Source organism: Xyrauchen texanus, chromosome 38 (assembly GCF_025860055.1).
Source record: "Xyrauchen texanus isolate HMW12.3.18 chromosome 38, RBS_HiC_50CHRs, whole genome shotgun sequence".
NCBI classification, from domain to species: Eukaryota; Metazoa; Chordata; class Actinopteri; order Cypriniformes; family Catostomidae; genus Xyrauchen; species Xyrauchen texanus.
The window spans coordinates 16,567,245-16,583,571 of record NC_068313.1 but is presented as its reverse complement, the minus strand read 5'-3'; the positions used below and the strand labels follow the sequence as shown (position 1 = coordinate 16,583,571).

The 16,327-nt window shown below is 37.0% G+C and overlaps 1 protein-coding gene across 3 annotated transcripts; it reads right to left on the bottom strand.

Annotated features, from left to right (window-relative positions):
- Positions 1-559: 559 nt before the first annotated feature.
- LOC127632206 (NF-kappa-B inhibitor zeta-like) lies at positions 560-16,047 on the bottom strand. 3 transcript variants are annotated; one of them, XM_052110810.1, is made up of 11 exons: positions 12,692-16,038; positions 9,997-10,118; positions 9,884-9,908; positions 9,755-9,801; positions 9,042-9,658; positions 6,793-6,898; positions 6,549-6,695; positions 6,075-6,135; positions 3,070-3,233; positions 2,896-2,982; positions 560-2,723 (listed from the first exon to the last, which is right to left on the bottom strand). In XM_052110810.1, exons 1-11 carry the CDS (start codon positions 12,861-12,863, stop codon positions 2,703-2,705), a joined length of 1,569 nt encoding a protein of 522 aa, XP_051966770.1. In that variant the 5' UTR covers positions 12,864-16,038; the 3' UTR covers positions 560-2,702. The 3 variants fall into 3 exon arrangements, with proteins under 3 accessions (XP_051966770.1, XP_051966771.1, XP_051966772.1); XM_052110811.1 differs by having other exon boundaries at positions 9,042-9,655; XM_052110812.1 differs by lacking the exons at positions 560-2,723; positions 2,896-2,982; positions 3,070-3,233 and adding an exon at positions 5,806-5,989 and having other exon boundaries at positions 12,692-16,047.
- Between the last annotated feature and the right edge of the window lie 280 nt (positions 16,048-16,327).

Here is a 16,327-nt window from a genome sequence, read left to right as displayed (position 1 = left end):
TTATTCCTCAAAACAATGATTGACTGATGAGTTTCAAGAGAAAGCTGTTTGTATTTTTGCCATTTTTGACCTAATATTTTCAATAGTAAATATACATGTTAGACTCACAAACATTACTTTTTCAAATAGAAAAGATTAGAATAGAAGAACAGGGAGCACTGCAACATATGTCATGGCCCCCACAAAGCCCCCCACAGAACATCTTGTTTGTCTGAGATTACATATAGAGAAAGAAGCATCTGAGACAGACTAAATAGATAGAAGAACTGTGGAGAATTCTCCATGAAGCTTGGAACATCCTATCTCCCAACAACCAAGAAAAACTGTGTCCAGGTTTACTTAGGAGAATTGGTGCTGTTTTAAACGCAAAGGTGGTCACACCGAATATTGATATATGTATGTATGAATACAAAAACAAAGATCCCCCATTTAGCCTTAACAGACTGTAGGGGCAAGTGCTGTTAGCGAGCACCAGGATGTATACACACACACACACACACACACACACACACACACACACACACACACACAGATAGACACACACACATATATACTGTATAGATATTTTAATGCTTATACATGTTAACACACCATTTCAGAAATAATTCCCATCAAATAATATAGAGTCTTACAATAAATGTAAATGAAGGTCTAAAAATGTCATATACATATCCATATTCCCATTAACACTACCATGCATGATATATGTTTCACCCTCTGTATACCCACATAACAATAACTTTGTTACATGCCCCATTGCCTTAATAATGTAATAAAGTTGAACAGAAATGAAAACAATCTCATCAAATAAAATCTGATATAAATTGAAGAATATTACTTTTAACTATTACAAAAATACATAAAATATTGTGTGAAGCACCTTATATCCCAAATGCATAAAAAAATTAGGTTTCATTGTGTCTGCAAGGAAGGCACTATAAAGAGGAGCTTAAATCAGGGTCACAGCCTTGACTCATTGCTCCTCTTTATAACAAAATACATGCAAAGTTAAGAAACGTGCATGCAACATGTTGACAATATTTGTAAAAATGTTACTAGAATGTTTTGTTGTTTTTTTTCACCCCAAACACTAGCATTTACTTTGAAATTCAAATAATAAAAGTGTTATGAATAAATTCTTCTTGGTTTTTGTAACAATATACAAGTAAACAAAATTGTGACATTTCGGAACTCACCACAATTTGCAACTTTGTAAAAAAAAAAAGAATAACATCAGCAATACAGGTGCATATATATTGTTGTGAATGCTTTTAGTATTAAAGGAATAGTTCACTTAAAATAAAAAATTCTATCATAATTTACTCGTTCCAAACATTTCTTTTTTATGCGGACAGCAAAAGAAGAAAATGTAATTGATATCCTTGCCCGACTTCCTTCTCAATACAATGGCAGTTGATAGTGACTCTTTAAAGCATAAAAAAGGACTCAAAAGTGTCATAAAAGTAGTCCATGCAACTTGTGCATCATATTACAAATCTACTGAAGGCATACGGTGAGAAATATAACATTTTAATAATTTTCAGTAATCTTGATGTCTTAGCACTAAACAATAGAAGTTCATGATTCTTCAAAAATGTATACCTTTTGTACGTGTGTGAACACACAAACGTCTCTCAGAGCTCATAAACGTGCAACAAACGTCAAGATTTTCACTGAAAAATTAACGGAGAGCTCAGTATTTTTAGTATACACAACAACTCACATGAGATGAAGACTCCAATCATATCAGTAACATTATAAAGCTGTTTTGTTCTACATGTACAGGGTCCCCTCATGGAGGCAGCCATGTTTGGATCACATGACCAGCCGAATAATACTTACTTAATCTCAGTAACCACCCTGTTATTGGACACTTTTGCTCATGGATTAAATTAATCATGGCTGTCTGCGAGTAGTGATTATTTTAAATGCATTGACAACTGAAACTGCGTTTGAATAATGCTACATCAAGGCCCCTAGGAGTCAGTGTAGGTTCAAGATTACATAAACAAAAATGATCTTTAAATCCTAGGTTGTTTCTTTACAAAACATATCATATGCCTTCAGTACTCCATGCCTTGGAGTATGAGGCATGATCTGTATGGACTACTTTTATGACACTTTTAGTTCTTTAAAAATCTGGACCGGGATATTCATTATAATGTATTCTCTTGTGTAATAATAATACATTATGTAGTTTGGGTGAACTACACCTTTAAAAAGAAACATCCAGGCATACATAACCATGCAAGCAGTGTCTTCAATATCAAAACTATTTGCTATTGGAGAAAATAGGACTTACTGTGGTGTTTAACAAACTCAGAGGTCATACCACATTCTTTATTCCTTTTTTAAAGATTCTGCTACTCAAACGTAACAAACAGTGGAAGTTTCATAGAAACCAGCTAATAGGCAACCATCGTGTTTTTGTGCAGTGATACGCCACGCTTTACCCCTGAACACTGAACAAAACCTACGGTTGCATAATACATAGCTTTCCCCTGCCATAAAAGATATCCCTTATCTTTCTTACTAAAAAAAAAAGACTTATTACTAAAATATATTTGTATACATTGTCTTCAATGGCAGGTTAAAGCTTGTATTAACTCAAAAACAATTACTGTCAGTTAAAAAAAATCCTCTGCAATGCATAGCAGACAAATGACATGTCAGAAGCAGCAGCCTAAGTAGACAAACTACTTTTAAGTCATGTTGTTGATAGCCTGAAAAATAGGACAAACAATTCAATTAACACGTTGATAAGTTTAAGAGTCAGAGAACAAAATGTGAGACACAGTATATACATAACTGTGTTGTGTAATAGAGCATACAATTTAAGACTATTTAAAAAAAATTTTTTTACTTATAGGGCATCAGTCATCATATTCCTCATACCTCAATTTCATTTGACTTAACAAAGGCTGCTTGTTCACACGGCTTGTACTCCACACCGCTTTTATTCACATTGAGGTGACCCTGATCCTATATGGGAAAAAATATTAGCTCTTACTCAAGTGAACTAATTTTGGACTGACATACCGCAGTGGCATGTTAATCACTCAATCTCACCAAAGTGTGTAAATAACACTCCATTTCAAGGAGGCACTCCAGTGTTTCCATCATCTGTTCCTTGCGAAGGGTGTGCAGCCGGACCTGGCCTGCAGACTCGCACAGCTCCATTTCTCGTACTGTGTGTTTAAGCGCTACTGCTGCACACTGCAGTGCACTCAGCCCTTTATAGAAAGTACAAAAAACATAGTAAAACTATTACATTAAAAGAATAGAATGTATATTCTACCATTATTTACTCACCCTCATGTCCTTCCAAACTCTCTTCCGTGGAACACAAACAGTGAATTTTCAAAGTGGCAAGTCAAACTTCAAATTGACCAAAATGCATCTTAAAATTAACATAAAAGTGTTCCATATAACTCGTGCACTATATTCCAAATCTTCTGAAGCCATACATTAGTGATTGTGTGAGAAACAGACTGAAATTTAAGTAGTTATTCACTGATAATCTCTCTCTAGTGGGCTGTAGTTGACCTCTGCGAACCAGTGAGTTGAACTTGAGAACTGGATTCATTGAAAAGATTCGACTTAAAAAATGATTTGTTCAGGAATCAGACATCGCTACTTCTCTCATGAACGCACCATAGAAAGCTAGGACAGATATCAAAGATGTCCAGTAAAGAATGAGTTAAATTTCTATCTATTCATCGCAAAAAGCTAATATATGGCTTCAAAAGACTTGGAATATATCGCACAATTTAAACATTTTAAACCTTTTAAAGCTTGTTTTACTTTGCAAAGATATTCTTCAAAAATGTATACCTTTTGTGTTCCTTGGAATAGAGAAAGTCATGTAGGTTTGGAATTACCAATAGTGGGAATAGAGGGAATGTAAATAGAGAAAATTTAAATAAATTGGAAAACTATTCATATATATATGACATATACACATATACACTTCCGGTCAACATTTTTGAAGCAATTGACAGAAATGTTTCTCATGACCTTAAAAATCTTTTGATCTGAAGGCGTATGCTTAAATGTTTGAAATTAGTATTGTATACAAAATTTTAATTGTGCCAACATATTAATTTATTTCATTATAAAACTAAAATTTTATTTAAAAAAAAGTTTTTGAAATTGATGACTTGGACCAAATAATAAAAAAAGCAGCGAATATGTGCCCAACATAGATGGGAACTCCTTCAATACTGTTTAAAAAGCATTCGAGGGTGAAACCTCAAGAAGTTGGTTGAGAAAATGTCAAGAGTACATGTCTGCAAATTCAAGGCAAAGGGTGACTACTCTGAAGATGCTAAAATATAACACAGTTTTTATTTATTTTGGATTTTGTTAAGTCACAACATAATTCCCATATTTTCAAAACTGTTTCAACAAGCCTCGAGTACATATGTTGCTGTTTCGGAAGGAAATTGGTACTTTATTTTACCAAAGTGGCATTTGACTGATCACAAAGTATAGTCAGGACATTACTGATGTAAAAAACAACACCAACACTATTTGAAAAAAGTAATTTTTGATCAAATCTAGACAGGCCCCATTTCCAGCAGCCATCACTCCAACACCTTATCCTTGAGAATATCATTTGCCATTATAAACACAGTTAAAAGCTATTTGGTTTGTTAAATGAAGCTTAACATTGTCTTTGTGTTTGTTTTTGAGTTGCCACAGTATGTAATAGCATGTCTTAAGGTCAATATAAGGTCAAAAATGGCAAAAAAGAAAAAGCTTTCTCTGGAAACTTGTCAGACAATCACTGTTTTGAGGAATGAAGGCTATACAATGATTGAAATGCCAAAGAATCTGAAGATTTCATACAAAGGTTTACACTACAGACTTCAAAGACAAAGGACAACTGTCTCTAACAGAAGAAAGAGATGTGGAATGCCAGATGTACAACTAAACAAGAGGATCATCAGAGTCTCTAATTGTGAGGTGATGTGAGGTGTCTCTAGAAATAGACGCCTCACATGTCCTCAGCTGACAGCTTCATTGAATTCTACCCGCTCAACACCAGTTTCATGTACAACAGTAAAGAGAAGACTCAGGGGTGCAGTTCTTATGGGAAGAATTGCAAAGAAAAAGACACTTTTGAAACAGAAAAACAAAAATAAAAGTTTAGAGTGGGCAAAGAAACAGACATTAGACAACAGATAATTGGAAAAGAGTGTTACGGATCTTAACCCCATTGAGCTTTTGTGGGATCAGCTAGACTGTAAGGTGCGTGAGAAGTGCACATCTGTGTCAAGTGTTACAGGAAGTGTGGGGTGAAATTTCACCTGAGTATCTGGACAAACTAACAGCTAGAATGCCAAAGGATCTGCAAAGCTGTCATTGCTGCACATGGAGGATTATTTAATGATAACTCTTTTCAAATTGTAATAGTAATTTTTCACATTATTAATGTCCTGACTATACATTGTGATCAGTTGAATGCCACTTTGGTGAATAAAAGTTCCAATTTCTTTCTATAAGAGTAAAATATTTGGCTGCCAGTGAATGTGTGTGTGTATATATATATATATATATATATATATATATATATATATATATATATATATATATATATATGTATATATAGTAAGTGCTTATTACAATTACCCTTGAGCAACCAGGGGTAAGTCAAGCATCTGCTAAAGGCAGAATGCCAATAACTCATTGATCAGCATTTGTAAGGTTTGAACTTTCAGATCTTTAACCACAACACCACATCACTAATAACAATTCTTAACATGATTTGCTCTCTCCTTTACAATGTACTTTTAGTTTTATAATAGTTAAATGAAAAGACTCTTTCACTATTGGGTTACAAATCAAGATGATTTAATGACTGGTAATGTGAGATTATTCTAGAAAGTCTACAGCAGGTATGCAGCCACAGTGGAAATGACTCATAAAGTGCCATTTTGCACTTGCTAATTTCATGTATGATCATAATATGAATATAATCAAACTTCTGTGGAAAAGAACAAAGCAATAGATGGTTATATAACGCTGAGAACATTTCCATTATTAGCTTAAAGACAAGAAAATGAACATACCATTTGCATCTCTTTCCTCCAAATGAATATATATCCCATTTCTCATGAAACCTTTCAGAACCTGTCAAAGGAGAGTTATGAGTCATTTGTAGACTTAATTATTGACTGTAATAGGAGGCTCCGAATTACCCCCCAAAAATTAAAATGCTGCCATCATTGAGTCACCCTAATGTCGTTCCAAGCCCTTATGACTATTTTTCCTTCTATGGAACACAAAAGGAGGTGTTTGGCAAAATGTTAGCCTCAGTCATCATTCACTTTCATTGCATCTTTTTTTTTTTTTCTTCAAATAAAAGTGAATGCCGTTCATTCTGCCTTACATCTCCATTTGTGTTTCAGAGAAGAATGAAAGTCATATGGGTTTGGAACAACATGAGAGTGAGCAAATGATGCCAGAACTTTCCCTTTATGTTACTTTAAGGAAGCTATGAAGTTCCTATGTGCTAATAATTCAGCACCAAATAATAATTTTACCTCCAAAACTCTAATATACCCATTCTCTGCACTGAGATGGAGGCACGTTTTCCCATATCGGTCTTTCTCGTTGATATTTGCACCAAGTGACAGCAAGTCAGTCACCATAAAGTGTTGATTTCTCTGCGCAGCAAGATGAAGTGGAGTCTAAGGAACAAAACGGCACATGCAACATTTATGCATGTTTGTTGAGAGACTCATTCTCAGAAAATATTCGTGTGTATGCGTGGGTGTGTTCTGTCACCTTTCCCTCTGAATCTTTGATATCCAGCTTCTTCATAGCTGCCATCCTTTTGGCAATAACATATACAAGAGCTCTCTTTCCGTCCTCAACCACTCTGTGTAAGAGGCTGTGGAGAGAGATAGCTTAGGATAAATGACAGTATTGTGAGTACCATGAAACACAATAGGTATGTATGTGACTTAATTCGAAATCCAGTGACAATTACCTCACAATTAAACACAAACGTGCCAAAGAGGGAGCTTATTTTTAATTTTGAGATTGATTATGTTGTGACTTTGAGGGGTACATTGATTATCAGAAACATCTCATGACAAACAATCTGATACGATTCTGCAATGCCACCGTTACAATAATCAAAACAAAGAGAGTGTAATTAACAGCGTTTGGCTAAACACGCTTTATTATCATTTAATCTAAGAACTTTGACTCGTAAATGGATATCATTTAATAAATGTGAATCAATGATTGTCACTGACTAAACCTCCCTGCCCTGTGTGATATAACACACACCTGCATCTCGACGAAATGAATGAAGATTTCTGTTCGAGATTCCAAGTTAGATATCAGATATAAATTGTCATTCCGTTGCACTTTACTCAGTTGAAAGGTGGAAATTCAGACTCTCCGAGTTGAATTAAATGCTTCATGAATCACAGCAACAACAATACAGAGAATAGCAGCTTTCCTCACAAGAGTGAACATTTGGACACACACACACACACACACAGACACACTTACACACCAGGCGCATGTGGCAGTTTACAGCAGCCGAGTGTATCAAACAGCTAGACAGAACACAGTTAAATGGAACACAATGCAGCATCTTCAAAACTTAACTTCAACTTAACACGCATATTAAAACACAATGGTTATGGCATCTCCTGTTATTTGAAAACAGATGGTTCAGACAGTCACTAGAAACACTGGCGTGCACATGCTAAGATTACTACAATAACCTGAAGGAAGAACAGACAGACGCGCGTCGTGCACATTCTTTCAGAGTTGGGCAGCGAATCTTCACATAATGACAAAATATGATGAATTATATTTTGATTATGCAATTTTTGTACATTTTGTAACATACTATTTTATAACAGCCTATAATAATAATGAATAGACGATACACTGGAACAACAAGACGCAATGTAGCAGTCAGTCATAGACGTTGGTCAGACATGTTATTATAAATACAGTTATGAATTGCCCCTTGAGTACACGACGAGTGGTGGTGGCGTAGTGGACTAAAGCACATAACTGGTAATCAGAAGGTCACTCGTTTGATCCCCACAGCCACCACCATTGTGTCCTTGAGCAAGACACTTAATCCAAATTGTTCCGGGGGGATTGTCCCTGTAATAAGCAAAATGTAAGTCGCTTTGGATAAAAGCGTCTGCCAAATGCATAAATGTAAATGTATTCCAGTAATTAGTCAGAGTACTCGAGTAGACAATATTACCAAAATGCCCATCTTTACTACAATTTCAGTTGAACTATAGCATTTACATGACATTTTAAAAAGATGAATAACTGGTTTAGTCAGACTGAAGCCGAACTTTAAATTACATGTAAACATACCGATTGTCCACACCATGATCTTTTCAATGCTGTGGTATCTATCACTCATTGTAAACAGTGTGGGTGGTTCAATGGGTGGAGTACTTTTGGTGTATTCCCTAGAAAGGTAAACTCTTTGTCTTTTTATGTGTGTCAAACCACTGTCATTTGAAATGGTGTAGACTTTCAGAATGTTTGTTAGGTTAGTGTGTATGGGAATATAAATAACTACTGTTCCTTTCTAATGGTGAGGGAACTTGCCATAGCCTCAATAGTAGATCTGCTGTGTCATTAATCTCTGTTGGGGCTGAAATGCCTCAAATTTATACTGGGTTGCCATATGAGCCATCAATCTCTTTTCTTTGGTTCTGTGGTTGAGGGCTTCATAATTTGGGGATGTCATAAAGTTGGGAGTGAAAAACTAATATGGCTGCTTATTCAGTGTGACAACAGTGATGACAGAGCCTATTTAATTCCTTCCGTATTTCATAAAAGATTCAAACGATAAAGGTGGCAATGTAAACGCACACCCTTGCAATTCTGTGTTTTGGAAACTGTCTGCATTTTGTTCATTTTTATAAATTAGGGCCATCTTTTGAAGGATTACCCATTATTATTTGCATGAAGAAACCATCTGCAATGCCTTGAACCCTTGAATGAGTTCTGGAAAAGTAAAACAACGTGTGACAACTCACATCTTTCCATTTATGTCTGCGGCAAGAAGCTCTTGATCAGATATTTCCTTAAGCAGATTTTCTTCTCTTTCCATTTGTGCCCAGAAGAAGGCCATTCTGCTACCCTCATCCGGCTGAGAACAGGGCCATGGTGGGTAGTTCATCTTTTGCGGGGTATACTCCCAGTATTCTGAGTTAGGACTGAAATGGAATGATTCTTGTGGGGAGGGCACCAGGTATTCGGACGAATTGGCAGGAGAGTAAGTCATTCCATACTGATCATCATACCTGTAGTCCTCTGAATCACAACTGCTATATTCTTCCTGATTCCCCAAGAAGACATCAGTACTCTGGTTGTAAAATGGGGAGGGGTAGGAGCTGCAGACTGAATGGACAGGGGAGTTCTCTGAAAGTAGTGAGTAGCTTGGAGACAAAGGGAACTCATTCTCCGGACCGTACATGGTCATTAAACCCTGTTGGGTTGCATCTTCACCCGAGAAATTCTCTCTAAACTCTGAACAATATGAAGCTGAAAGGCTTTTGTTTGGAGCTTCGTAAGACTGACAGGTCTTAAGATCCTCTTCCAGCACTTCAACTATAATTGCAAGCTCCTCCAGATTCTTTGCTTGCTGTTTCTCCTATAACAGACATGAAAATGTGTCACAACCTGTCTATTTACATTTGAAATATTTTCAAGCAAGCATGTTATGCTACAGACTGAATATACAACTCACCAGGGAATTTTTCCGGTATGCACCAGTGTTAACACGTTTTTTATCCCCTGTGAGTCAAAGAAATTGCTTATTAGAAATACAATACACTTCAAAAGATTATGCTACCATTTTTACAGCGCTCAACCTTACCATTGGATGCCTTGGATTGTTTTCCCTGTAGAAAAAAGAAATTAACAATGATGTCAGACAATGAAAGTGTGCCTCAATATGGCTGTGAAAGTGTACAAGACTAAAATGTATACCTGCAGATCTTTGGGATCAATACCCTTGGCTATCCGTATACTTTTTAGCATATCCCGTACTGGCATTCTCACTCTGACACCAAGGTATTTTTTTTCAGATATAGACTTCTGTTTCTTTCGACCTAAGGGAACATAGGCAATTAGTGAACCACCTGAAGGCTTCCTATGAAACAGCACCCTTTGATATTTCAGAACATGAATAAAACTTATTTTAAATAGTTTTTTCATATTGCACTGCAATTGCAAACAACCGTGATCAAATATCACACAAACACTGAATCAATTTCAGGCAGAAATTCATTTAAAATAGATTTAGATCATAACATTTTATAAAAGTTCATACTACACAGTATTTATGCTCTGTGCATCTTGTCCATACACATTAATAAGCTGCATAGGAAACATATACGTATAAATAGGCTAGTACAAGTAGGTCTTGTAACTTATGTATTGACTCTAAGTACAGTATTTAAAGGTGAAATGTGTAATTTCTGTGCCTCTTCCAGCACCTAACGGAATTGCAAAAAAAAAAAAAACTGTTTCATAAACAAAGGTTTCCTGAATACTTGACATATTTTGACAGCACCACAGCGTTCATCTTTTTCAGGAAAATCAACCTACTTATGGGTTACTTATAAATGCGTTTTAACACTGAAAGATATACAGTTCTGCTTTAAGCTATAAGATAGAAAGGCCATACTTCTGTACACTGTATTGTGAATATAGTCACAGCCCAAGGGCGTCGTTAGTATGAATAGGTTCACAATAGTTAGTATGAATAGGTTCACAATACACATTGTATGTATGTTTCCCACCAAGGATACATAAAGCATGAGTTTTATTTAAATAATCTTTGACATAAGTATGTGACACTGTTATAATAGCAAGGTATGTCCTTAAGGTGTCAACAACAGCTAAGCCAACTCATAAAAGATTTAAAACTATTAACCTTTTGTTTTTGGCAATTTGCATTAGTTGTGCATATTGCCACCTAATGGGCAGGGAGGAGAATTTACAGTAAAAAGGGACTTAAATGCCTTGATGTCCATTTTGGAGCTTCAAATTTCTGGCCACCATTCACTTGCATTGAATGAACCAACAGAGCTGATATATTCTTCTAAAAATCTCTGTTTGTGTTCAGCAGAAGAAAGGTCATAAACATCTGGGATGGGGAGCTTTCTCTTCAAGTCAACTACTGTCATAATGGAAAACCAGTTTGAAGAGAATATTGCAGAACAAGTGAGTTAAACTCAGTATTTTTACAGCAACTTGTATAATAACACATCCAGTGTAATAGCATAGACATTTGAAACTCTATTGCCCCCTTTGAGTACTGGGGTTTGCTCCTGCCATGGTTACGCAAGAACGTACATTAAGCATGTTCAGCCGGACCGAGCATTGGCAATGTGGCAATGTGATAGCATTTGTGCTCTTGTATTTACGTAGAGTATGTTTAGGCCTTTATAATAACTTAAAACTGACACTTTAGCTGTCACAGAAATGCAAACAGACATACATCTGAACATAAGACAGTTTTTAAATGTATTGTAAATAAAAATGTATGACGCGGAGGAGGGCGTTGCCGGGCCGTGACGATGTACTGAATCGTTCTAATCAGCCGGGAGGTGGATAAGAACAAACCAGAGACACCAGTTCGAGATAGAGAGAGATAGAAACGCACAAAGGATTGTGTGTGTGCGTCTTTGTTTATTTTGCAATTTATGTTATGTTTGAGTTTGTTATTAAAGTTTTACGTTGATTGTTCAGCAGGTCCCTGCCTCCTCCTTGCCTATTATAAGAAACTTGTTACACTGGTGCCAAAATCTGGGAAGGAGGAGGGATGTGATATTGTGGAGTCCTCGCCGCTGCCGTCCGCCAGGGCGGCGGGGAGTGGCTGAGGACCAGGCGACAGTGTATCCGTCGACCCACTTTTTCTCTCTCTCGTCTCTCCCTGGGTCCGAAGATGAATCGGGTGGTGGAGGAGTGTGATGAGGAGGAGGGCGTGGCCAGGCCATGAGGATGTATGCCCGGCGCTGAATCGTCCTAATCAGCCGGGAGGTGGATAAGAACGAACCAGAGACGCCAGTTCAAGAGAGAGATGCACAAAGCTGTTTAGGATTTTCTCCCCTTTTCGGCATGCCCATGTAGTGACTCACCTCAACCTGAGTGGCAGAGGACGAATCTCAGTTGTCTCAGTGTCTGAGACATTCAATCCATACTATCATACCATACTATCACATGGTTTGTTGAGCACGTTACCACAGAGACCAAGTGCATGTGGAGGCTCAAGCTATTCCCCACGGCATCTAAGCACATCTCACAATGTACCCCACCAAGAGCAAGAACCACATTATAGTGACCACAAGGAGGTTAACCCAACATGACTCTACCCAACCTAGCATCAGGGCCAGTTGGTTGCTTAGGAAGCCGGACTGGAGTTACTCAGCATGCCCTGGATTTGAACTTGTGACTCCAGGTGTGGTAGTCAGCGTCTTTACTTGCTGAGCTACCAAGCTTCTAGGGATTATTTAATATCAAAAACAGATTTATTGAAAATGCATTTCGTTATATACCCTATGCTTATTCTAATTTATATCTTGAAATTATTCTATATCTATGGCACAGCCTTTAGTGCCTTATACTTTTTATAAAACAGTTACTGCTCTGAAGATATTGTAGCAGCAGGTCCACTCACCAGATTGGGTAGGCGCCTCGTTAGTGCCAATGTTCTTCCCGTCTCTGACAGCTTTCATGTCTTTCTGGTTCTGCACCGATGTCGGTCCGCTCACACTCGAGGCAGGCGCTCCCGGCAGCGTTGAAGAGTTGGAAAATTCGGCATCTTTTGTTTTGCGTGGCTTGGGTTGCATTTCGTGTCCTGCGTCCCCTACCTCACTGCTCACCACGATGTTTTAAACTGTTATGATCACAAACAAAAACTGGTCCGAGGAATGGGGAACCTGAATGCAGGACCTCAAATCAACAGGCGTTTTAATATGTAGGTGTGCTGTATGTTTTGCATCACCTGACTTGAGAAGGCGGGACAGGTGGAAGAACTGTGAACCGAGAACGGAGTACAGCAGTTCAATCGGAGATAAACTCCTTCAGGCTACTGTCACGTAGGTGCAACTGTGCGAAGTTAAGTTATACAATTCTCACTCTAACAGTAAAATAGGCAGAAGTCTTCCTGTCATTTTTTTTTTTTTTTGATGACAGCGGTGGTTAAATAACCACAATTAACCATGCGATGAAATTAGATAAATCAAAGAATTAGTGTTAGGCACTGCAAGTTTGAATAAAGAGCTTTCATTTGTAAAAATTTTCATTAGCTTAAATAATTAGCCTATATATATTTTAAGGTTTAAATGATAAATCAGGACAAACAATGATTCACATATAGGCCAGACATACATAAACGCAATTATTTTTAATTTAATTCTCTTATCAACAAAACTCCATGAAAAACGTCGAATCTCCTCCGACGCTTCACTGTCACGCTCAGGAGATTACCCATATCTGAGATCATACACTGACATCTAACAATAATGTGTCTAGTTAAGTTTTCCCCATAATCCACGTACAAGAGAATTGGCCATATTTCAGTTGATAGCTCAAAACAACATGTATCGTTTGTTTGTGTTAAATAAATCAAAGTTATTCAAATTACTGTGCTCTGTTATTTAATCCATGCCACACACTCAGCACATGAAAATTACATCGATGACGATCATCTCTTCCATTGGAAACCACTTAGCTTTATACAAACTCTTACTGCCCTCTACTGGACTAGTAGACATACTCATTATTAATAAACCAAGTGTGCCGCACAAGCCCTCAAAAGTGAAGCCAAAACTTCTTGATCGCCTCCCGGTGACTGGTCCTAGTATAGGTCATAAACCCCACCTCCCCATGTTATTCAACGGGACGTGAGACCAATTAAACAATTAAATTACACTTCACATATCTTTTTTCCAAAGATATTTTCTGTCATTTACTGTAGTTTCTATCAAGTTGATGTAATTTCAAGTGTTTGTTTTCAAAATAAGTTTGTTTTTAGTTAGTTATTTGATGCTATAAAAACGGTGCTGTGACATCATGATTGACAGCTGTGATTGACAGGTTCTCTGAGCGAAGTAGATACTGAAGCACCAACGGACTTTTTTTGGGATTTTCGGAGGACTGAGGAGATTGGAGCTTTAAATTTAATATCTACAGTTCTATAATTAATTATTTCACACCGTCAAAAGTGCAGGGGCATGTGCTTGCGACTGATTCAGTGAGAGTGAGGGCGGGGCCTTGATTTCGCGGCTTTACTTCCTGCTCACTACTGCGCAGGTCTGGTCCCGAAATCGCAACTGCGCAGACTCAAGTCCCAAAAGATGTCAGCGCCATATCGGGACACTGGCGGCTTCAGTTCTCACCAATGGAAACGAGCGAAGGGGCGTTGTCCATCTTTTTTTACAGTCTATGGAATAAACACAGCCGATGTTACATAACAGTATACTTTGTGTGTGTGTGTGTGTGTGTGTGTGTGTGTGTGTGTGTGTGTGTGTGTGTGTGTGAGCGTGTATTTATCACTTTGTGGGTACCAAATGTCCCCATAAGGATAGTAAAACCCGAAATGTTTGACCTTGTGGGGACATTTTGTCGGTCCCCATGAGGAAAACAGCTTATAAATCATACTAAATTATGTTTTTTGAAAATGTAAAAATGCAGAATGTTTTCTGTGAGGATTAGGTTTAGGGGATAGAATATAAAGTTTGTACAGTATAAAAACCATTATGTCTATGGAAAGTCCCCATAAAACATGGAAACACAACATGTGTGTGTGTGTGTGTGTGTGTGTGTGACACATACTGACACAGAAAGGATTGAGAAAATTGAAGAAGCTTCTGAACATGTCATGCAGCTTTTTGTGTATTTTTTGTGTTACCTTTTCGACACAAGGTGGCATTACTGCACTGCTGAGGAGACAGAATGATCAAAGTCTCACAGTCAATGCCCCATTTGTGCCTAAGTTTAAACCATACATACATTTATAACATAAACTTTACATTCACTAAAAGTTAAACACAAGATCCAGACTAAGGTAGGACAGAAAGTAAATCTATAAAATAAGTGCTTTCAATAATATAAAGCTAAAATGTTAAACTTTTGTTCAAAGAATATCCAGCATATATAAATATGAATGCATGTTGGGATATAATAAAGGTAACAGTGCTGACTGTTTTACAGTTCAGTTAGACATTAGACATGTGTTCAAGATCATGATGGTGAAATGAGCTAATGAGATAATTAAAAGGAGTATTTTTGTATTAACCAAGTCGTTTAGGCTACAATTCAAAATCATGGTAACAGGGCTCACTTTTGAAGTTTATCTCCTACTGAAAAAATAAAGCATTTGATAGATTGATAAAAAAGAGGAGTCATTTATTTCTCTTTGGAGAGTTGTAATGATGACGATGTCATTTAACAGAATACATGATTTTAATAGGATGAGTTATGATGGTAACAGGGTAACATAACCTGGAGACACAACTTCAAGTATTTTTTATAATGCTGGCTGAACACATAATGAAATGCCTAATTATAGCATCTACTAAAAGTTGCCATCAGATAATAATTGTCATTATTGACTCTTATGTCAAAAAGGGACACAAAAGAACCCATTTTATAGAATAATGCAGGAACAAGCAAGCATAGCATTATTTGATAACAAATGAATGTATTGCACAGAATGGGTTGTGTTATGTGCTTTACTTACCACTGATTATATCAACTAACCTGATCGCATATATATTCTATGACACAATTTTCTCCTACAGTAAATAAAAAAAAACACACATTATAAGCCACTGATGGTCAATGATGTGGGCCCGATTGTGGGTTCTCTTTTTTCTGTTTTCCTCTTCTTCTTGCTACATCATTGGTCTGAGAAAGAAAGTTCAACTGAACTGATAAGTATCGATGATCCGTATTAGACACACCTTCCTGACTACGTATTGATTTACGAAGAGTGACGTTAGAGCTACGATATATCTTTTAATCTAGAGAGAAAACGGCACACATTTTTCGAATACTCATTGTCGTTAACTTTGATGTACTGATGGGCAACACAAGCCCACGCTTGCTGTACTCTGGTTGCAGTCGTAGTCAGAAACTCCTGTGATGTAATTTGACCTTAATATTACCTTGTTTAGAAAACGTGCACTATAACAAACTGTCGTTTAGGGATGAACTAATTCAACCCGGACAAATATCACATGCCTCTCCAGTGTTATTTGAAACGCATACTTACATAGTTTATATAAAACTATAAAAAATCTCAAAGCAA